This window comes from Thamnophis sirtalis, unplaced genomic scaffold, assembly GCF_051295495.1.
Source record: "Thamnophis sirtalis isolate CommonGarterSnake01/CBP01778 unplaced genomic scaffold, rThaSir2_p1.2 scaffold_4, whole genome shotgun sequence".
NCBI classification, from domain to species: domain Eukaryota; kingdom Metazoa; phylum Chordata; class Lepidosauria; order Squamata; family Natricidae; genus Thamnophis; species Thamnophis sirtalis.
Genome location: NW_028261384.1, coordinates 90,711,434 through 90,734,556, shown reverse-complemented (window position 1 = coordinate 90,734,556; position 23,123 = coordinate 90,711,434). Strand labels below are relative to the sequence as shown.

Genomic DNA, 23,123 nt, shown 5'->3' with positions numbered 1-23,123 from the left:
ATCACAATGAGGGACTAATATATGATTCTTCTCTTGCAGGGTAATCACTTTGATCAGTATGAAGAAGGCCACCTGGAGATTGAGCAGGCGTCATTAGACAAGCCTATAGAATCGGTAAGACCTAATTTTTTTATTTTCAAGCCCCTGGCAAAGCTAGGTAGTGCTCACATATTTGTCTTAAATGCAGTCACATTCTTATTAGAAGAGATAGATACTAGTGTATTTGCCAATCTTACATTAATGTTAAAATAAGATAGATCATTAAGTGTTGTTCTTTTGAAAAGTGTTTAAATCACATTAATAAATCAAAAGCCTAACATAACAAAATAACTACTTTAATTTGCAGATAAATCAATATTGAGAAGTCTTATATACAGTATTTAGTTTGGCCCAGGGAAGGAGAATACAGAATAAAAACAGCAACATTGGCACAAATAAGTGGCAATCACAAAATAATACTAGTTTTTTATATTTTAAAAGATCTTCTGTTATGAATTTGCTGAAGAGTATCTACAGACAAGGAAGAATGATGTCTCTGCCTTGTTTGCTTCTCCACTTATTTTTTCTTTTATGCATCTTTCATTTTTGAATTTTCACCTCATATCATACTTCTGAATTGCTTTCTTCTTCTGAAATAAAATATAGTTTCTACTGCATAAATATCTTATTTGAAATTCAGCAGTTTAAAGGATTTGGATGAGGCTCTCAATATAAAAATGAAGTAACCTCCCTCCTTCCAATATTTTTAGAACTGGAATAAAGAATATCTAATCTATTAACCATTTTGCTCTTGTCCATCTCTTTAGTTTTTTGAATGTACAGTATCTTTAGTTTAGGAGTTCCCAAGCACCCTAATCTTGTCATCACCTATTAATCTCAGGACAGATTTGCATTTGCCAATCTCCTGCTTATAGTTAGCACTTGCTTAACAATGCTAATTGGGACAGGAAACTTTGATGTTAAGCAACATGATTGTAAATTTAAAAAGTTACATGACCGTGTTTGTTCTGGCAGTCCTGGAAATGATGACCTCTTGTCACTGTGACATGTAACTTCTTGATGGCTTCCCATTGACTTTGCTTGTCAGATGTTGACAAGGACATGACGATGATGACAACAAAGCTCCAATGGCTATAAATATGAGGACCGGTTATAACTACTACTTGTTCAGTGCTGTTATAAGTTCAAACAATTATTAGACTAACTGTTGAACAAGGACCACCTGTATTACTTTCCTCCCTCTGGTGGAAAATTGTAATTGTTCTTGGAATTTTGCACTATGGGTAGTAGACACATGGCCTAATCTGTTCTTGGCATAATCTGTAAGGCAATTCTATAATAAAGAACTAAGAAATAAGCAATAAAGACAATTCCATGAGATCCTCGAATCTTTCTTATGAGTCTTGGAATCCACAGAGCCCTAAGAATATTACTATTTTGCCTCATTTTTTATTATTTCAAATTATCTAAAACTGTAGGGAAGAGAACAAGGCCACATGGACCTTTGTCTGAGTCTAGTACAATAGTCCTCAATTTACAATAGTTCATTTAGTGACTTTACAAAGTTACAACACTACTGAAAAAAGTGACTTATGACTATTTCTCACCATTGCATCATCCCCATGATTACATGCTCAAAATTCAGACACTTAGCAACTTTCATATTTAGGAGGGTTAGTGTCCCAGGGTCATTTGATCACCTTTTGCAACTTTCTGACAAACAACGTCAATGGAGAAGCCAGATTCACTTAACAACTGTGTTATTAACTTAACAACTTCAGTGATTCACTTAACAACTATGGCAAGAAAGGTCATAAAATGGGGCAAAGTTCACTAAATAGCTGTGTCATTTAACAATAGACATTTTGGGCTTAACTGTGATCATAAATCAAGAACTAGCTATATTGGAATAGCAGAGTAATCTAGTCAACATTATTAACAGTGGTTGCTTTCCTCAACTTTTCTGGTTAATTATTTTTCAAACCACAGTATTCATTTCTTCCCCTATATTTAAGTCAATTCCTACCATGTCCCAATGAAGCCTCTCTGGTCATATCTTCTTTGGATCATTAACACATATAACCCTCAGCTATGAAGAAGTTAAGGGAATTCAGTTAAAATTTTACCTAAAGGCTATTAACTCTTATTCTAAATGTCACTGCATTCATGAATACTTAAAAATCTACAGTATTAAGAAGCCATATATTCTATATATATTTTAATCTATGTATATATCTATGCATACAAAAATTAAAATATATACAAAGATTAAAATATATACACAGATTAAAATATTTACACAGATTAAAAATATATAACTGCTTTCCTGTTTAATAGATTGATGTTTGTGTGTGTGTATTTGTGTGCGTGTTTAGATGTTCACAGAAATTTACACAACTTGGGGTGTTCGACATTTTTTCTTTCACAGCAGTTGGTCCAAATTAGCTAAGCAGCCATGACCTGGTTTGTATTTGCACGGTCTGCATTTTTAATTTCTTTTCTAGGGTTTCCTTTCCCCTTCTCCGCCCCCCTTCCCATTTCTTATTTCTGTTCTTCTGTCCAACAAACACTGCATTCAGTATCTATTCATTGTGCTGGCATGATGCTAGAATTAGGCATGATAGTCATTGGTGACACATGAAATAATGCTGCAGAGAGGGTGGGAAGGATGGTGGTAATGCAGCTGCATTTGATTCTGTTGAATAATTCAGCTTTGTTTGCATGCATAAGCACACATATCAATTGAAATGCAAAGCCAGTTTCCCTCTGTAAGTGTCATGAAATAGTTAGTTTTGGAGCAATATTGTATGGCGTATTGGAGATGTTATTACAAGGTAAATGCCTCTGTGATCCATAATCATAATGCTCACAATATACATATTGCTGACCATCCTAAAAGAAATGTAATAAGAAAGCCCAGTGCTATTTCATTGCAGTGCATCAGTGCATCAAGATACATTGCAACTTTAAAAGGATCATAAGCGCCTGAATGTTTGATTCTGATCCACAGATCTGCATAATGAATTAAATCCATAACCTTACAAATCAATCTTCCCAAAAGTCTAAAAACATGAAAGCGTTCACACACTTTCTCAGGAGCAGAGATTCTAGAATCTATAAGTATTGCTGATGTGTTCCATGGTATATTTTTTCTTAACTTTATGCAAATTTTTTTTTTTTTTTGCTTTTTGTATTGTTTGGATCCAGAATAAATTATTTAAATTTTGGAATTGGACAAATGTATTACTATTTAAACTCCATTGATTTTAGTGGAAACTAAACATAAATTTATAGAACTCAAGATTTGAGTCAATCTATTTTCAGTCATCACAATTTATATCAAAAATAGATTATTCACATTTACTGTAGAAAATTGAAACTACCGTATTTTCACGACCATAAGCCGCACTGAAAATCCTAAAATTTGATAAAAAACCGGCAGTGCGGCTTATAACCCGGTGCGCTTTATGTATGGAAAAAGATCGAAAATCTCTCCCTCCCGATTTGACGCTCAAACTTGAAGCACGAGGACGGCTGGGCTGAGCGCCCGTTTCCGAGCCCTCCCCCCCGCTTGGTAGGAAGTCCAGATCGAAAGCCAAGCCTGCAGCTGGCTGGCTGGCCAGACTACCAGCCCCAGCAACAGCCCCCGGCCAGTTGGGGTAGAGGAATACAAGCCCCATTAGCCCCAGCCCAGGCTTTCCCTCCACCCCTGCATTGACGCATCGTTCAACCGAACCATTTTCCCCCAGGGTTTTATTTGCCAGCGGAGCCCACCCACCAGACAGACCCTCGCCCCGTTTTCTCCCCCCACCCCACCCAATCCGGGTTAGAGGTGTCGTGCGAACGCGTCTCTCGGGACGCGCCCCCCTCCAATTCGGGTTCAAAGCATCGCGCGGATGCGGGAAGCCTCCTGCTTTCTCTATTCTTTCTCCCTCCCTCTTTCTCTTTCTCTCTTTTCCTCTCTGCCGTCTTTCCCGGACCGGGTCTGCTGGTGGGGGGGGAGGGCTGGGAGGGGCTGATGGATCCAGTACCTGCCTGAAAAGAGATAGAAGGGGGGGGACGCAAGCTTGGAAGCCACCAGACCTTAGTTGATTAGGAGCGGCAGGATTCCCCCCCCTGCCGCGCCCCCCCCGCCGCGCCCCCCCCGCCTCTGTATTGCAGAAGGGACGAACGGTGTCCCCCCCTTATTATTTTTTTACCAAGCTCTCAGGGTGGAGCGGCGAACGAGGCAGCCCGTAAGAGCATGTTTGGAGCCAGAAATCCGGTTACTGTGCCAGCCGACATTGGCCGTGGTCTCTCTCTCTCTCCCTCCCCCCCCTCAAGCTTCTACGCCCCGCCGCTTGATCGTTCTTGCTTTGTAAGCAAAACGGTGTGGGGGGGGAGCAGAACGAAAGGAGAGCCGGAGAGAGAGAATGGGGGGGAGAGAAAGAAAGAGAGAGAGAGAAGAGAAGAGATCAGCTCCTTTATAAAGACTGGATTGCCTTCCGTGCGGACGACGCTGTGCTCCAGGGGGCTGTTGCTCACTTTCTGCCAGCTCTCCCGGATCAGCTTCTGATACGCGCTGGAAAGTCCATCACGCTCCATTTTTCTCCCAGAGCTAAGTGCCAAAGGGGAGCAGAAGCGCCGTTTTGGGAGAAAGCTCCGCTCCCCGCTCAAAGGCTTGGGCTGCCCCCGGAGGAACAGGTGGCCCGGATCCGGATCCCCAAGCAAATAATAAATAAATCCACACGCGGGGCTTGACGGAGCTTTGAAAGCCGCTTTCTCGCCCGGAGCTTCCCTTCACATCTCTGGAACGGCTTGGCTCCTTTCTTTTTTTTTTTAGGGCGCCCCTTCGTTGGTGCGGCTTATAACCCGGTGCGCTTTATGTATGAAAAAAGTTTGAAAAATTAACGTTAACTGATACTGCGGCTTTTAACCCGGTGCGGCTTATGGTCGTGAAAATACGGTAGATTTTTGGAATTTAATGTCTGTTGTTTAGAAACTTAAAGCTGATGTTATCTCAATCAAAACTTCTTTTGATTGAGATAGGTAGGTAACAAAGTAGGTAATTGTTACACTATTTTTTGAAAAAATGAAAAATAAATAAAGCCCACTGTGTTTTGCAATAAAAAGTTATGACTTAATGGGATATGTGAATTCTGCCTTTACAGAAATATTTCAGAAAATTTCAGAGAGGAAATATATGAGGATAGAGTTAAGAACTGAAAAGACCAAACTATTGACTTTTAAATATTAACAAAGTAATAAAGATTGTTTAATCATTAACAGGAGAAAAATACTTTTCCAGGTTCACTATGATTTAAATCCATTCTTTAGAAGAATGTCTTGTGACTGGCAATTTCAATGGCTGCCTTTATTTTTTCAGCTCTGACTGTTTTTGCAGGCGAATGTCAGAGGCAGCAGCCAGCTCATAGAGAGGGATGGTTCTTGCAGGAAGCAAGAGGAACCAACTAGGGGTTGGTTCTAAGTGATGAGTTTTGTTTTTATCAACTCTTGTGTTCCTTTTTTGTCTAGTAATGAAAGTACTGAACATTGTGCTGCCTCACATATTGAGTTCATGTGCTTGTATTATATTTGGTGCAAAAGTTAAGATTTTATTTCACAAATTTATTTGTTCAACTTCAGGTAGTAATACAGTAATTTTTACTTGTGTTGAAAACGTTTTCCTAGTACTGTATTGTTCGGAGTATAAGACACACTGGAGTATAAGACGCACCAAGGTTTTGAAGAGGCAAATTAAAAAAAAAGTTTTTGCACTCTGCAGACATTCCAAAAATGGCCAATTTTTCCCCAAAATGCCCCCCCCTTTTAAAGGGCATGAATAGCCTTTAGGAGGCTTGTAGAGTGCTCTGGGGAGGGGGGGCAAAAATGAGCAAAGAAAAGGGCATGGATAGCCTTTAGGAAGCTTATAGAGTGCTCCTGGGGGCTTGAGGAGGGAGTGAGCAAAAAACTGCCATTTCTTTGCTCATTTCTGCCCTCCCCAGCCACTAGGAGCTCTCTGAAAGCCTCCTATGCACGGCCATTTTGGTGAAAGGGGTGGGGTTTCGGGAGGCAAAAATTGCTGTATTAAGTGTATAAGACGGACCCAGATTTTCATCCTTTTTTTTTTTTTTTTGAGGGAAAAAGGTGCATTTTATACTCTGAAAAATACAGTAAATAAAATCCTTTTTTTCAGCTGGAACTAAAAATGTTTTTACATAGCACTGAATAATAGTAGGTAAAAATCTTCTAAAATATAAGTGGGTTTAACTTGCTGAAAAGTATGAGACTAGTTGGATCTGGTAGCAAAGTCCAAGGGAGAGCACAAATAATTTTAGAAAAATCTGGGGAATGGCTTTGCTTGGGAACACAGTTAAATTTATATGTGGCTCTGCAGCATTATCGTTTGAGGTGATCCTGATTTGTATTGCTACAGAATAGAACTGGATGGTAGCTGTAAAAGATTGGTTTGGGAGTCTGCAGATCACTGCATTGATTAAGAATGATGTAGCTGAAATTAGTATTCATCACTTGGTAATGAAAATAGAAAACCTATTGTGCATTACTTTGCTATAGACAGAAGTAAGCTTATGTTTAGGTCCATCTGCTTTGTGACACTATATTATTGAGAAAATGTATTACTTAATATTGAGAAAAGAAATTAGATCAGTAACTGAATCCACAGGTATAAAGATATTTCAGATTATCAATCCTTTAATTTAAAAAAAACCTGTTATTTCAATGATGAAATGAATCCCTCCAAGTTGGAACATTTTTTAGAACCTGGTTTTATAGAATTAGGTTTATCTTCACATTTTTCTTATTTTTGTAACCTATCTTATTTATTAGTGTCAATTGTGACAGGGTTAAATTTAGTGGTACTACTCTGGTAATAGATACAATGTTAGTCAACCCATTTGAACACCAGTTTACATCTATTCCTGTGAACAGCAAATCTATTCCTCACTGAGGACTAAAACTGAAGGTTTTAAAAATATTGATAGCTATGTGAGGCAAAGAAAAACGGAACAGTCAGTTGTGTCCATTCTTCTGGTCAATTGATGCAGAGGGGTATAACCCTTACTTTTTAAAAAAAATTAAAAATTGATTATTACAAATATAAATAGCACTCAGAAAATATTCAGGAAATAGGAAAAGTGATGTTCCAATCCCTGTCTTATTCTGAGTGACAGAAACAAAATGAAGATTATTACACAACCATGTAGTTCTAGCATCCACTTTTGGCTCAAAAGTAACCTGTTTGAAAGCCACTTAAAGACGAAGCTTTATACTTTGGGGCACTCAGATTTCCTTGTAAAATCCTCTTTTAACAAGGGCTAAGAGTGGGACTGAACCTGATTTCTTGTCTGATACCTCAGACTCTTGCCAATTTCAGTTCTTTGGGGGAAGAAATAAAAAGAGGAACCCACATATGGGGGAAAGGTTTTACACCTTTGCTTGTTAAAAATAGGAGTTATTTGCTTCAACCTTTCTTTTTTTAATCCTCTGCCATGCAGAGCCTGGCTAGATAATAGATTTTTCCCACAGGTTAGTTCTTATCTTGTAATGATTACAGTTTTAACTATTGAAAAGGGTAGCAATTTGAGCAAATATTTAACAAACAGCGCAGTCTTCCCCCCTTTTTTTCATTCATATCAATTGTGCTTCATATTAGCAAGGCTATTTTAATATTTTATTGAGATAGATAGTTTCATATTTTCTCCTCCTTGCTTTACCCGTGTCATATATTATTGGTGTTTATAACCATCAAATATTGTAGGCAAGATGGTCAAAATTATTTCTTAACCCCCCCCCCCCCTTTGTGGAATGCAAAAAGAATATTATAGTAATTGTGGGAATTCAGTTTTTGTCACATTGCACATCTATACTGATCTGTGGACTCCCCTGGATCCAAAATGATATCTGTATAGGACTGCCAATTTGATACTTAGCAGCTGCCTGTATATTGCCAAGCACTCTAAATATTGTGCTTTCTGCAGATGCTGAATGATGTAGCACTACTCTTGGGCTTTTTCTCTCTTGCCTTCATTGTGTCATGCAGTAAGCTCTAAGTTTGGGGCTTTTGTTCTTTTTCTCCCTCCTATTTTGCATGGAAGCACCCTTTATAGCACCTAGCTGTTCTTGCTTCTAAATTCTTTGATGCACAATCAGCATCCCTTTTGAAGCCACTCAGGAGTTGATAGTGACATTATTTTATTGAATTAAACAAAAATATTTTTTGTGGTAATTTAATTGAACTTTGTGTTCGTAAGCCTTTATATCTCTCTAATCCCCTCAAATGTATAACAGAATTTAATGGGAGACAGTTAATTGCTGAAGCTATCTAGTGAAGTGTCCTTACCTATTAGTTTTTTTTAAAAGAAATGATTTGATTTGTGTGCCTGTTTTATCCACAGAAGAATAATGTGAAGTCTGAAAATTTACACATCTTCATAGGTCATAGGAGTTTTATAGGATAGAAACTATGTTGAAGCATACAGAATCTCTTGAGTGGCTTGGCAAGCGTGGTGCTAATGTGTACAACCATCCTCAGTTTTATTCTCTTTCCCTATGTTCAGTTTTAATGTTTGTTTCTCTCCCTGCTCCTCCTCTTTCACAATGTCAGTCACAATGCTGTTAAAACTCCCGGCTAGTCTTGTGTTTATTTATGCGTTCATTCTTTTTTAAAACATTATTCGCAAGCAGTGAATAAAAACAAGACAAACACATTAAAAGCAACAAATTACCACTAGTTGGTTGGACAGTTTCTTACTTTGTGTTACATTTAACTGTTCTTTTGACAGCCCAGTTTTTAAAGCCAGGTTCGTATGGAAATGCTTTCACTCCACCTGCACTGCTTTTGGAAATAGCATAATGGCTTCATTTGTCTGTTACTTTTTAGTGCATTCATCACACAACATGTTCAGCACAATGTCTCATCTGAGCAATAATTGTTTCCTTTTGCAGGAATGAAAATACAACACAGTTTTTTTTGTCAGAACTTCTTATTAATCTGATACTAATACTAGTCAGTTAATAACTATCCAAAATGGCTGCATTTTTCTATATTTAGAAAAGTCAGTATTTAAAAAGATTTAGAAAAGTTTTAAACTGAAAGTATCAGCCAAAGAAACAATCTCTTAGTCTAATTCAGCCACTAGAAATCAATAAAGCAAACACTAAGCATGGACAACAGAAGCAATAAGTATCAGTGAAGGTGGAGAAGGGGAAGCTAAGGGGGCTGGGGCGGAAGGAGGGGTTGATGAGCCTCTTATTTTTTCATAATATGGTGCCACGATTATTTTCAGCACCTCTAGTAGTCCTAAAGGAAAAATATTGTATGTATTTATTTATTTAAAAATAAGTCCCACTGATTTTAATAGGATTTATGCCTAGATAGATATGCGTGAAATTATAACAATAAATACACATATACATAGATCAGAGGTGGGTTCCTACCAGTTTGCACCAGTTCGGTAGAACCGGTTCGTCAAATCTACCAAACCAGTTAGAAGAGGTTCCACCAGTGGACCCGGAAAGCAGGCTACACCTACAGAAGAGGTTCCAAAAATCTTTGAAACCCACCACTCACACACACACACACACACACACACACACACACAGAGAGAGAGAGAGAGAGAGAGAGAGAGAGAGAGAGGCTCACACAGAGAGAAAGGAAGAAATAAAGAAATAAAAAAGAAATAAAAAGTGAGAGAAGGATAAAGAAAAAAATGAAAAAGGGACAGAGAGACAAAAGGAAGGAGAGAGAGAGAGAGAGAGAAAACACATGGCTGGCAAGCCACTTCCACCAGGTCACATGGCTGGCAAGCCACTCCCACAAAGGAGGCCACACCCACAGATTAGGTTCGGAAAATTTTTTAAACCCACCACTGACATAGATCTACATATGTATGTATCAACTATCATCTGCCTACACACACACACACACACACACACACACACACACACACACACACACACCATGTTGAATCAAACCCTGGCTTATCCAATCGGCTGTTTTATTTTGTTTGAGATTTTAAGAGAAGGAGACTTCACCAGCTTTATCATTTGAGATCCAAGGATCTTATATCTGCATTACAGGTGCATTATCATTATCATAGCCAAATTTCAGGAATATTCTTACATAAATTAAAGTGATAACAATTGTCAGAATATACATCTTAATAATAAGAGCCTCACATTGTCCATGTCTGGCCTAGTGAGTGATAGAAGTTATAGATCAACAGATATAGAGGCCACCTATTTCTACAAGGCTGCCTGAAGGGTTGGATTTAAATTAGAGTTCATCCCTGAAATAAATGAAACAGAATATTGAATTGAAGTAATTGAATTCAGGTAGAAGAAGCAGATTGATAGAGCTGTGTTTTTTTTAAAAAAAGCTCTTCTATCTAATAGCATGAAAGATCAATTGTTGAAGATCCATTGCTGAAATAAGGGAAAGAAGTTCTGGAAGAAGTTACATGATAAGAGTGTTAAGAAAAAGGAGAGCTAATTTATGTTTAATTTCTTCAGTTTATATTCCAGGTGAAGAAAATAATTTTAGGGGGAGCATTTAAGGGAGATTCACCAGGAAAGGGCTAATTATCATATATGGTTCCCTGTAATCTTTCTCCTTCCTGTTAATATTAGATAGACAGGGGAATCCAGTGTTTTTCTTGAAATTAATTTCATCCTAGCTATGTATATGCTAGTTTCTTACTTTATCTTGATGTCAAAAGCTAACATTGAATTGCTACATTTACCTCTTATTACTTTTAGTACATTTTGATTTTTTTTTAAAAGATGAGACATTATGCTTGTTGTGTTTTGTCCCTACAAGCACTAATGGTTCCTTGCTGTTTTAACCTGTTGCTAGGCCTGTTCATCCTAACATATTAGTATTTCTGTTAGTTTACATGTGTAATGCATCATCCAGTCTACGCTTGAGCTCATTTTATTTATATATACTTTGATTATTTCTAATTTGTTAATATTTAAAATTGAACTTTTGTATTTTTACTAACTTTGCTATACTTTTTCAGTTTAATAATGGCTGCATGTTTTAATTTTCATATATATGTGTGTGTATATATATATATGTGTGTGTGTGCTTGTATATATGTATATATATGGTTATATATGCATATATATATGTGCATATATATTATATATATATATATGCTATATATATATAGATATTTGTATGTATATATTATTTTCTATTTGTAAAACAATCAAATCTAACATGGATTTTGCTCTGATTGTGTTTTGGTTTCTAGTGGTGGGGCAAGTCTGACACTTAACAACTTAACGTGATCTCTTCAAAGTCTGACACACAAACAAGTAAAAAATAAACTAAACACATTGTTAGTTAGTTTGTTTGTTTATTTGTTTTTACAAAAATCAAGTGGCGCTTTTTAGGTGATGGATATGATTGTATAACTAGATTGATTTAATGCTTTTTAAATGTCGATTTCTTTATTTTTCCCCATTGCTTTTTTTCCCTGTTATGCACAAAAGTTGCCCAGCACACCATCAGAAAGTATGATGATCCTTCCTGAACTCTGTTCCTGTGGAAAAATCTTACCAGCAGGTGTTCTAGTTTTTTTGTTTTGTTTTTATGTAAATATCTTTTCCCTTTTATTGGGCAATTGTTGCCCTTAAGTAGTTCTTATTTTATTTATTTTGCATGCATACATGTAGAAAACTACCTTGCTCGCCATGTGTTAAAATGACATTGTAAAAGAAGAATATATTATTGGAATATTTTTGGTTTGTTTCTCTCTTCTGTCTGTCAGGATAATATTGGACACCGCTTGCTACAGAAGCATGGTTGGAAGCTGGGCCAAGGCTTGGGGAAATCTCTTCAAGGTAAGTAAATATATATATATATAGCCATTAAAATATTCAATGTCCTTCAAATTAAATTTCCAGTTTAGATTCTTTCCCTCCCTTCTTGCCCTTGTACTTACCAAGTTTTACATTTATCATTATTACACTCAGTTTCTCTTCATATATAGTCTCTGTATTCTGAATTATGTATGTATATCAGATTTTATTTAAAGAAAGTTGAAAGCTGGATATTGCAGCAGGAATATAGTATGGATGGGAAACCCACGTATCATTCTGTTATTGACACAAATTGTTTAGTCATTGTGTCACCATGATTTTATCATCACCTTTGGTGGATGAAACATAAGAAAAAAATGCAATAAATCTCTTCCAGAAAATAGTAATTTTTTAACCTAGGAGGTGGTTCTCAACCTTACATATCTAGATTTTAGGCTAAAATTGATTATTGTTTGCATTGCATTAGACAAAAATTGAATATTGTCTGCATTGGAGATATAAGACTTGAAACTACCATAGTAAATGTTAATCTAAATAGTAAGTTTCAAAACCTAGAGAAATCTGATTAATTCAAATTATTTGTTGCTATAATTTATTCACTTGAAGTTTCTTCTAAGAGGTTATGCATTTTGCTTAGAAGAATGTTTATTATAATTAGCATTTACCCAATACAAACTTCTGATTTTTTCTTCCTAGTTTAATTCCCCACCCTATCTCACATCATCCCATATTGAATGTTACTTTCTTTTAAGCTGTGGTACACTTCAGTTAGGTACCCAGGTTTTTGATAACCAATACAAAGTTAGTGAGTAGCCACAAAGCCATTTAGACAATAGGATAGGTAAAATAAGTCCATTATAAAAGTAAAATCCAAACATATATTGGAACTTACTACATTGCCTATCCTCTAATATGTTTCATTCCTATTATGCTCCAGTGCAGTTTACCATTAATGAAAGTGGTGAAATTTTTTTGTACTGTGTGAACAATTCAGAATGATTATTAAGTGCTGCTTAGCAAGCTAAGCTATATTTATATGAATAAGAAAGCTCCTTGGTTAATCGATTATGTCAGGTTAATGATGTTTTAATAGCTGACCAGCTGCTGTAATGCTGTAGTGATGATGCAATGGTAGTAATGAGTCAGCAGAGTTATTTGACTGTTGCCACTTTAAGGGTCTGAATTATAAGAGAGGCCCCGTTGGGGCGAATCTTCTCCATGTGTGCTTCCGTGCTATAAATTGCTGATTGATTGTTTGACCTTTGCCTAGTACGTGCATGTATATATTCCTTGTAGATAAACCACTATTTGAAAAACAAACCTCTGTTTACTATATTTTGCTCCTGGGTTGTCTCAAAATAGTCACATTGTGCACACACTGACAGGTTATGGCCCAGTCCAGAGAGAAGGCCAGAGTGATTAGTGAAACTAGAGAGAAGAGAAACCCAGTGAGATCTTGAACCAGAGCCAGAGGGACAGAACATCCTGGTTTGTTAGTGGTTAGTGCTTGTAACAGAAACAAGCAACATGGCTTCTGTCAGTGTAATGGGAGGAGGTTTCATGGTGTCCTGGCTGAATGAGAAAAACTACCTCTCCTGGATTGTAAAGATGGAAATGTACCTTCAAAGGGAGGAGTTGTGGATTATAGTTACTAATCCACCAGCAGTCCTGGATGATGGAGACAGGAGAAGAAATGAAAAGGCATTAGCCAACATAATTCTGGTATTAGTGGACAGTCAGCTGATACATGTGAGGGGTCTCCAGTCTGTGAAAGAGTGTTGAGAGGTTTTGTGCACTGTGTATGGTAGTGAGACTGGGCAGTACAGTGTTGCTAACAAGGAGACTGCATAAAATACAACTGAAGCCAGGGGAGAGCCTGTCCACACATCTGCAGGTTATGAGAAAGACATTCCTAGAATTAGAGGAAAGAGGAATGACATTTACTGAGTCACACAAGGTGTATGTAGTGCTCAGTTCATTGGACGCTTCATGCAACATTCTTGTGACTAGCCTAGAGTCTCTGCAAGAGAGGGACCTAACTGATGTATTTGATTGACCGATTGTTAGAGGAAGAACAGAAACGGCTCCCAGAGTCCCCTGGGAGTGGGCGGCATACAAATCCTATTAAAGTTAAAGAGAGATGACTAGGAAAGGGATGAGATAATGCTCAGCACAGTCCTACATCTGCAACATCCCAGGATGCCAGCAGAGCAACTGAATGTCAAAGTTCCAAGTAACACCACCAACTAATTAATTTCCTCAAAGCTCCATTTTATTAGAGATGTCCTATTGGTACATCTGGGAAAACCTGAATCTGAAACCTCCCGGGTTTCCCCCTACAAAGTAAAGTTAAAGTTCCTTCCCCTGCACCCACATGTCCATCGCATGGTCCAATCAGGTCACCATCCTAACTGAAGTTGTTTTCCAGTCATGCCTCTCCAGGTGCTGGCTGAACGATCTTGACTGCCAGTGAAAGAATGTTGTTGTGGCTATACATCTCACCCCATTGCAGGGGTGATATTAACTTACTTTCCCTACTGGCTTGCAAATGTGAGTGTGCACGCTTTGCTTGCTCACGCCCCATCCACGCTGGCGCTCAGTCTTCCATGCATGCTCTGTGGCTTGAAAACATGCCTAAATATGACGACATAGAGCCAAAGTGGGTGGGCAATTTCCACTACCGGTTCGGGTGAACCGGTCCGAACCAGCTGAATACCACCTCTGCTTGTTGCCATCCAACCCCCCTCCCAGTTCCCACAGCATGCCCGTCCACCAAGTGTGACAGCCCTGAAGATCCAAAGAAAAAATTGGCCTTCAGGCTGACAGGCTGCCCCCCCCCCCACCTCAACTGATGAGTGTGTCCTGAAATGAGATGAATCTAGGAGATTAGTCCAGGCAATCCCTAACCACCTCCTCCCCCTCCAGGAGGGCCCTTGGCTTATTAGGAAATTTATCATGGAATTGTTTTAGTAGTTATCTGCCTTCACATCCCAGCTCTTAACCCAGGTAGCTTCAGACAAAGGGTATCGTTTCTAATGGACCAAATACTGCAACTGACCTCTATGTAATTTAGAATCCAAAATTTTCTTAATCTCATAATGGGTTTCTCCTTGCACTACCATTGTACCAGGTGCTGGGCGATCTTGTGGCCTCAGTCTTGAACGAAAAGCAGGTTTCAGCAAGCTGCTGTGAAAGACTGGATGCACTTTCCCCAGCAGGCATTGAACTGTTACTGGGTTAATTACTTTCACTATTGGAAATGGCCCTAAGAACTTAAGTCCTAACTTTTTGGTGGGCAATTTCAACCTAGTGTATTTGGTGGACAAACTTGATCTTCCAGATGGAAAGGGGGCTGCAGAGATAGGTGTGTATCTTCTTGTTTCTTGCAAGGCATAAAGTGGGCTTGTTTAGAGAATAAGTCTATCACAGTCCAGATGATTGTGTTTCCCCACTCTGGGAGTTCAACTCTCTGGGAAATCCATAGCAATTTCCTCCCAGGGTAAGCTGGAGTCAGCTACTTGTTGGAGAAGCCCGGGGAGGTTTCCTGGCCTCATCTTCATGATGGTGCAGGTAGCACAACTGTTTACATAATCATCCACACCGGCTTTCATTTTTTGCCACCAGAACTGCCTCCAAGGTAGTGGAGGGTTTTTAGGAAGCCGAGATGACTGCTGAGTCAGGACTATGCTGCAAGAAGTGCAGCCTCAAGCTGGTGGGGACACATAGTTTGGAGCCCTTCCAGGCCAGTTCCTCTCTTATGGTCAAGATATCACAGTTATTAAACCACTGATTGGCTATGGCTTTTAGTGCAGTTGTTAGTTGCTATGCCCTGGGGTCTCTTTGGTGTTTGGTTTGGCCCCTGGGTGGTGACTTGCACTGCTGGTTGAAGATGGGAGATGATCCCATGGACAACTTCCTCCCGCCTATTATCAAATTGTGGCTTTCTGGAGAACACGTCTGCTAGCAGTTCTCCCCGCCTGCCCCCGCCAGATGTATTTTAGCTCAGTTGAACCATTTGAAATACTGTGTCCAGCAGACTTGTTTGGGAGACAGTTTTCAGGGGGGGGGGCGAGATTTTTGTGATCAGTCCAGACCTCGAATGGCACTTTGCTCCGTTCTAAGAAATATCTCCAGGAGAGGAGAGCCCATCAGACTGTGTAAGTCTTCTTCTCCCAGATTGCCTACCTTCTCTCGGTGTTGGTGAGGTTTTTGGACACATATGCACAGGACCAAAGCCGACACTGGGGATCCTTTTGCAGAAGCACTGCTGCCACTGCTATGTTGTTGAACAGTAAACTGTTGCTCAGGATTGGGGTGCTGGAGGATTGGCTCCTTGGTGACGAGGCTTTAATTTCTTGAACGCTTTTTGGCACTTTAGCGACCAGGCAAGTGTTTAGGTTGGACACAGCTTTGAAGGGGTGGGCTGTTTTCAGTAGTTCCGTAGGGAGAGGGCTACTTCTACAAATGCTGGAATGAATTGCCCATAGAAGTTTGCGAACCTGAGGAGCTGCTTGAGGTTGCAGGGGGTTGCCAGTCCAGCACCGCTTTCATTTTCCCTGGGTCCATCTCGATCCCCTCACTGGACACTGGGTAGCCCAAGCAGTCTAGGGAAGTCTTATGGAATTCACATTTAGAGAGCTTTGCATAGAGCTTCGCGGTGAGGAGTTTTTTCAGTACTTGCCTCAGTTTAACATGCTCTTCCAGTGTTTTACTAAATATAAGAATGTCATCCAGGTAAATAGAACACCTTTGTAGAGATGCTCATGCAGCACCTTATTGATCAGCTGCAGAATTACAGCGGGGGCTCCCTGTGGCCCAAACAGCATGACCTTAAATTGGAAGTTGCCCAGCGGGCAGTTGAATGCAGTCTTCTCCATAGAGCTGGAGATAGCATCCAGGCACAGACAGTTACTAAGCGAAGCAGGTAGCAATAGCAGTGGGAGCAATCCACATCCGGTCGTAGGCTTCTCTTAAGTCTAGCTAGGTGAATACCTTGCCCTTCACTAAGTGACTTAGCCATGTCCTTCATCAAGGGGAGGGCGTAGTTGTTATCCACAACATGGCATTAATTCTGCGAAAATCTGCACAAAGCCTCACCCCCGTCTTTTTTCTCTTTGAACAGCATGGGGGTTTGAATTTGGCAGGTTGAATGGAGCCCCTAGCTAAATTGGCGTTGATGTATTTTCTCAATTCAGTCATTTCTTTAGGGGTAATGGCTTTGGCAACTTGGCTCCCAGTACGAACTCAGTCTCGTAGTCCGGAAGGAGGGAGGGAGGGAGTTGCCATCCTATTTGCTAAAGGTGGCCATCTTTGGGCACCTGAGGATAGACAGGAGCTCATCTGTGGTGGCTGCAGCGTTTTGCAGCCGGCTAGGGCCGCCGAGATTCGGCGCCTGTTGGCATTTATTCAGCAAAATTGGTGGCAATGGCCAATGCCTATTCTTAGCATTTGGTAGCCATTTTCCCACAAGTGGGACCCATTGTTGGATCCCATTTGTCCAGACAAGTGAGACCTAGTATGATCAATTCAGTCATTTTGGGGGCTACTACAAAATGTATGAGCTCCCAGTGGCATCCCATCTTCAGTCTAATGAGCTCTGTGACAAGTGGCTGGGGCTTTGCCTATTAGTGTCCCATCGACCTGTTCAAAGCGTATGGGGTGTATCAGAAGCTTTGTGCTTATCCTTAGCTGTTGGACAGTTGGGGGGGGCTGATCAGACACCTGGTACAGCCAGTGTACCTGGGCCCCAGTTTCTGGCACTACTTAATGGAGAAGCTGTGGAGACTTAATGGAGAAGGGGACTTAATGGAGAAGGGGCAGATGGCTTCACTAACCATCAAATCCTCTTCCCCAGTGCTCCCACTGGCGGAGGCCAGAGAGGTCTTTGAGGTTGGAGTTTCCTCCTCACCAGCGGGAACCTCAACGGCTTGTTGGGTGATGCTTCCCTTATCTGGTGGCGTCCTTGGGGTTTTTCTTTCCCGAGATGCTGATGGAGTTCTGCGCCGAGGGACTGGGGCTGGAGCCAGGCACTCAGACACTTGGTCTTGCTGGTCACATCAGAAGCACTTGATTGTTCCTGGTGGTGCCATATGTGATGTTTCAACTGGCTTCGTAGGTCAGAGCCCTTTTAGCTAGTTTCTCTGTGGTGGGCTTCTTGTGTGGGTGGATCTCAGGTCCATGGTTACGGCCATCCAGTACCATTCCTGTATGTGGTCCAGAACTCTCCTATAGCCACAAGCTTGCCTGAGGTCTTGGTCTAGTGCCTCTTAGAAGTGATACACAAAGAAGTGTTCAGGCCAGTCTCCGCCCATGCACCTGGACACTTCTGCGCATGCTCAGAAGCGTTGTGCACGTGCACATAAGCAAATCAATAGTAAACAGAATTGAAACCCACCACTGTCTGGGGCCCATTCATTGTGTAAATGGGCTATACACTCCACTGCTTCTCCCTCATTCATATTGTTGGCAATTACCAACACTATATCCTGATCAGTCTGATACTGGTTCCCGTAACGATCAATGTGGGACCAAATCAGGTTCAGGAAATAGGCCAGTTTCCCCAGGGTTCTGTCGAACATTACTCTGAACATTGGGGGACGGGTGAATGCCTGTGTAGGCTGTGGGGCCAATACCAGTTGTGGGCCCTGGGCTGGCATCCACTAGTACTGTACCCACCCTTGGCAGGGGTAGAATGCCCAGCCAGGGAGGATTTTGTTGGTGGAAGGCAGTATGACGGCCGGCTGGCAAGCTCCAACATTTCTCCCTGCAATCCCAGTTTGGATTGGCCCAGAGGCCCTGGCTACTATGCAGCATTGACTTCTACAGGAGTTGTCATCCCGGTGGACCAAGCCTGACGAGGAAGGCTAAAGTGTGATCCACCTTGCGCCTGGCTCCACTCTGGATGGTTGCAGCTCCTGAGCCCGGAAAAGTGAACGTGGATTAAGCTAGGACACAGCTGGGCTGGCCGGTTGCGGGAGGCAGTACAATGCTTTCCATACTGAGTTGGTCAAACCGCCCCAAAAGACCCTCTAGCGAATGGCTCCGTGACAGTGGCTGGACACCCTATTCTCTGGATTCACTTGACTCAGGAGGCCTTGTTGCTCTCCATTCGAAGGCTTGGGTACGTTCTACTCTGATTGTTGCAATCCATGGTTCCTGAAGAATCGTCCCGACTGCCAATTCCAGAGGCAGGGCAGCCCCTGCAACTTCGCCCCATAGGGAAGGATCCAGCTGAGCAATCTGCCAGGGCACCAGCTCTTTGGGCCAGGTGCCTCACCGATGCTCAGCCTCCATGGCCTCTACTGCTGCTACCATGCTCTCCGAAGGGGAATAGATGTCTCGAGGATGACCTCTGAATTAATCCCTGTAGCTCCTTCCCTAGTTGCCATCTTCTCCATCTTACATGAGTCTTTGCACTGCCCAGCAATCAGGTCGTTTAGGGCTCAGGACCCGGGACAGCACCCCATGGAGCGGGGAGCGGGGTTAAGTTTTTAAAGGAGATTTAGGTTAATGTTAGGATTCCAAGCAGAGCAACTGAGTGTCAAAGTTCCAAGTAATACCCCCATCTAAGTAAGACTCTGAGCAGGCATTTCCTCAAAGCTCCATTTTATTAGAGATGTCCTATTGGCACATCTGGGAAAATGCAAATCTGAAAGCTCCCAGGTTTCTCCACCCAAGGAAAGTCAAAAGTCCCTTCCCCAGCAACCACATGTTCATCACATGTCCAATCAAGTCACTATCATAACTGGAGTTGTTTCCCAGTCACGCCTTTCCAGGTGCAGGCTGAACGACCTTGATTCTCAGCTAAAGAATGTTGTTGTTATGGCTATACATCTCACCATCCAACCCCCCCCCCTCCCAGTTCCCACATCATACCCATCCACCAAGAGTGACAGTCCTGAAGGTCCAAAGTAAAAGATGGCCTCCAAGGCTGACACTGAGACTGCTGCTACATGCATGGTGCTACAGAGCTTCTCCAGAGACGCTGCCCTGAGAGGAAAAACAGAGGAGCAGCGAGACAAGGGCATAGGGCTACATGAGGAGTGGTTCTCCATCATCGTTTTCCCTGGCAGCAACATTTGAAAACACCAGGAACATTTGAATGTTGGACAGTGGGGTGAGTGAGCATTTTGCTAATAATCTATGAACGCTTTCTGGCTTGAGACCAGCTAAGCAAACATTTGTTAGTTTGCCCAATGGTCAACAAACTGCTATTAAAAGGTAAGGTAAAGTCTATGTACCTGAGATAGGAAAAACATTAGATAATGCCTTTTATGTACCTGACCTGGATCATAATCTGTTCAGTGTTTCCAGGTTAGACAGTCAAGGGTATGAAATACTGTTTGCAGGAGGACAATACTCCCATCAGGAAAGATGGAAGAATTCGTTCATGAGGGATTAAACATTCTAGGAAGACAGGCTAATGGTTGTGCACAGGGACGTGCAGTCACTAGAGGCAAGGGAGGCGGAGCCTCCCCAGTCTCCTGAGAGAAAGGAAAAAGTTTAAAAAAATTTTTTTAATGAATTAAAGCCAGGATAGTTGCTACCAGATTTCAAGTCACAGTGGCTTGGTGTCTGCTCTCAGTGTTAACTAGGAGGAGGCCAGAGAACTCGGGGCCTCTTTTGCTTAAGGAATTTTTCACCTTTTAAATGTTAAGGCGGAGTTAAAAAGCAAAAGATTTAATATGCAAAAGAGGCACTGATTCTCCCGCCTCCTGATCTGGGAGCAGCAAATCATGTCTTGCACTTGAGCAACTGCGCAAGTGCAAGGGTGATTCTGGAGAGGTTTTTCTTTGACCACTAGCCGCCATTTCTTCAGCAGCCAGCCCAGCACCGAGCGGGGAGGACGAGGAGGAGGAGGAGAAGAGCGGTGAGCCCTTGTCGGGTGGGGGTGGGTGGCTGGCTGGCTGGGAGGAAAAGAGTGGTGAGTCTTTGTGCCGGCCGGCCGGCCAAGCAGGGAGCAGGTCGGGTGGGGGTGAGTGGCTGGCTGGCTGGGAGAAGAGCGGTGAGTCCCTCCCCAGCCAGCCAGCCACTCACCCCCACCCGACCTGTTTCCTGCTTGGCTGGCCGGCACAAAGACTCACCACTCTTCTCCCAGTCAGCCAGCCACCCACCCCCACCCGACCTGCTCCCTGCCTGGCCGGCCGGCCGGCACGAAGACTCACTGCTCTTCTCCTCCCAGCCAACCAGCCACCCGACCTGCTCCCAAGAATGTCAGCGGGGACGGAGGAGGCGGTGGGCGAGGCGGCAGAGCGCGGCAGCAGCGAGAAGCAACACCCCCGCCGCTGTGTCCGACAGGCATCTCGCGTTTATGTCCATCATAAACGAGAGACGCCTGTCGGACACAGTGGCGGGGACGTTGCTTCTTGCCGCTGCCGCACTCTTGCCTCACCAACGGTATCCCTCACCGCACGTCACTGGTTGTGCATGAACACTTATGAACACTCGCACACATGACAACTGTGTACATTTATGGCACAGGAGATTGGGAATGCGAGTTGCAGAGTACAGCAGAAGATTTCAAACCTAGCTGAGGGGCATAAGCCAAAGCCAAAGCAGTGCAAGATAAACTTAGATTGTGCTGTTTATAAAGAGGCAAAGTCCAGGGTATATCCTGCGAGTAGGAAAAACTCAACACTCAAGAGAGTTATACCTAGGAGACCTGGAAGGTGTAATAAAGGTATACCTCCTGATCGATTCACTGCAAATGGGATTAGAGTAGGTAGTATTCGTAATGAACCCCATAAGTACTAAGCGATATGGTCATGGTCATTGCCTAAGGAAAAACAAGATAAATGGAGGAAGTTAAAGAAAATGCCAGGCATACAGATAAGCCTAACTGAGGAAACTCAGCCACAAGATGAGGACAGAGTGTAAAGAGTCATTTAAAAATAAAATTAGGAGCAGTTCCAGCAACAGCAGTAATAATAATGGCACTAGTAGTGTATGTAGGAGTGAGAACAGAAACCAAAGCAGGAGGTGTGGACATAATAGAGATAGAAAGCATCATGAATATATTAAAGCAGTCAGCTGTTCAGCTTTAAATGGGAGGAGTGTCAGGGTAATCAGAGGTGGTACTCTGCCACCAGTAGTGGCAGCAGCAGCAGGAGGCTCCGTCCACCTACCCAAACATCATCAGGGACACACTGCGTGCTTAGAAAGTTCTGCGCATGCACAGAAGTACATACCGTGCTGTAAATTGCTGATTGATTGTTTGACCTTTGCCTAGTATGTGTGTGTATATATTCCTTGTAGATAAACCACTATTTGAAAGAAAAATCTCTGTTTACTGTATTTTGCTCCTGGATTATCTCAAAATAGTCACACTATACACACTTTGACAGATTAAGATATAGAAGTGGTTTCATATGGTTCCTGAATTGGAAAGACTGTTCTTTTCAAAGAAAAAAATTGATTGCAATGAGAACATGAATTCCTAAACTACTGTATTTTTCGGAGTATAAGACGCACCAAGATTTTGAAATGGCAAATAAAAGACCTCCCTAACGGCTCATTTTTCATGAAAACGGGCCCATTTCTTGTCAAAAAAAGAGCATGCATAGCCTTTAGGAGGCTTATAGAATAGTTCTGGGGCCTGGGGAGGGGAAATCAATAATAAAGAGCCCGTTTTGTGCTCATTTTTGCCCTCCCCAGTCTCCAGGAGCACTCTGGAAGCCTCCTAAAGGCGATGCATGTCCATTTTTGCAAAGGGGGCGGAGGCAAAAAAAATGCTGTATTCAGTGTATAAGATACACCCATATTTTCACCTTCTTTTTTGAGGGAAGAAGATGTGCCTTATACACTGAAAAATACGGTACATTGTCTGATGTTTATTTGTGTACCTGCAAATTAGTTCAATTTAAAATTAAACACTCACGTGTGTGTCTGTATGTGTTGCTTCTACTTTATCACATATTTTTAACATATTCTGTACTTACTGAGTTTCAATTTAAAGCTAAAATGCTGTGCTGTTCTTGAATGCATACAAGCATGTTTTTAGTATTTTTTTAATTATTAAAATGTGTCCTTTCTCAGGTTTGCAATGGCTTCTCCCTTCTGTCATTGCATTTGCATGCATACATGGTTGCTTTGTTTCACTGTATTACAAAAGCAAAACAACTGTATGCAGGAGCAATTTCTAAAGCAGCCATGTGAGTCTGAAAATTCTATGGTTGCTATGATGATTTTAAAAATTGCTTCATCCACACCACAGCACACTTTGAAGTACCTCTTCTGAAAGCTATTGTCTATTAGCTTTCATTATTTATATGTCCCTGCTGACATGAACCAGAGTG

At 41.5% G+C, this 23,123-nt stretch overlaps 1 protein-coding gene across 3 annotated transcripts in view; it reads left to right on the top strand.

The window, feature by feature from the left end:
- The window catches only part of GPATCH8 (G-patch domain containing 8), a 100,419-nt gene that overhangs the window by 32,193 nt on the left and 45,103 nt on the right, over positions 1-23,123 (top strand). The window contains exons 2-3 of one of the 3 annotated variants that reach the window (XM_014076423.2): positions 40-114; positions 11,778-11,850. In XM_014076423.2, the coding sequence (XP_013931898.2) occupies positions 40-114; positions 11,778-11,850 (148 nt within the window). Of the gene's footprint in view, positions 1-39; positions 115-11,505; positions 11,573-11,777; positions 11,851-23,123 lie in introns of those variants that run through there. The other 2 variants (XM_014076424.2, XM_087713375.1) reach the window with 2 other exon arrangements.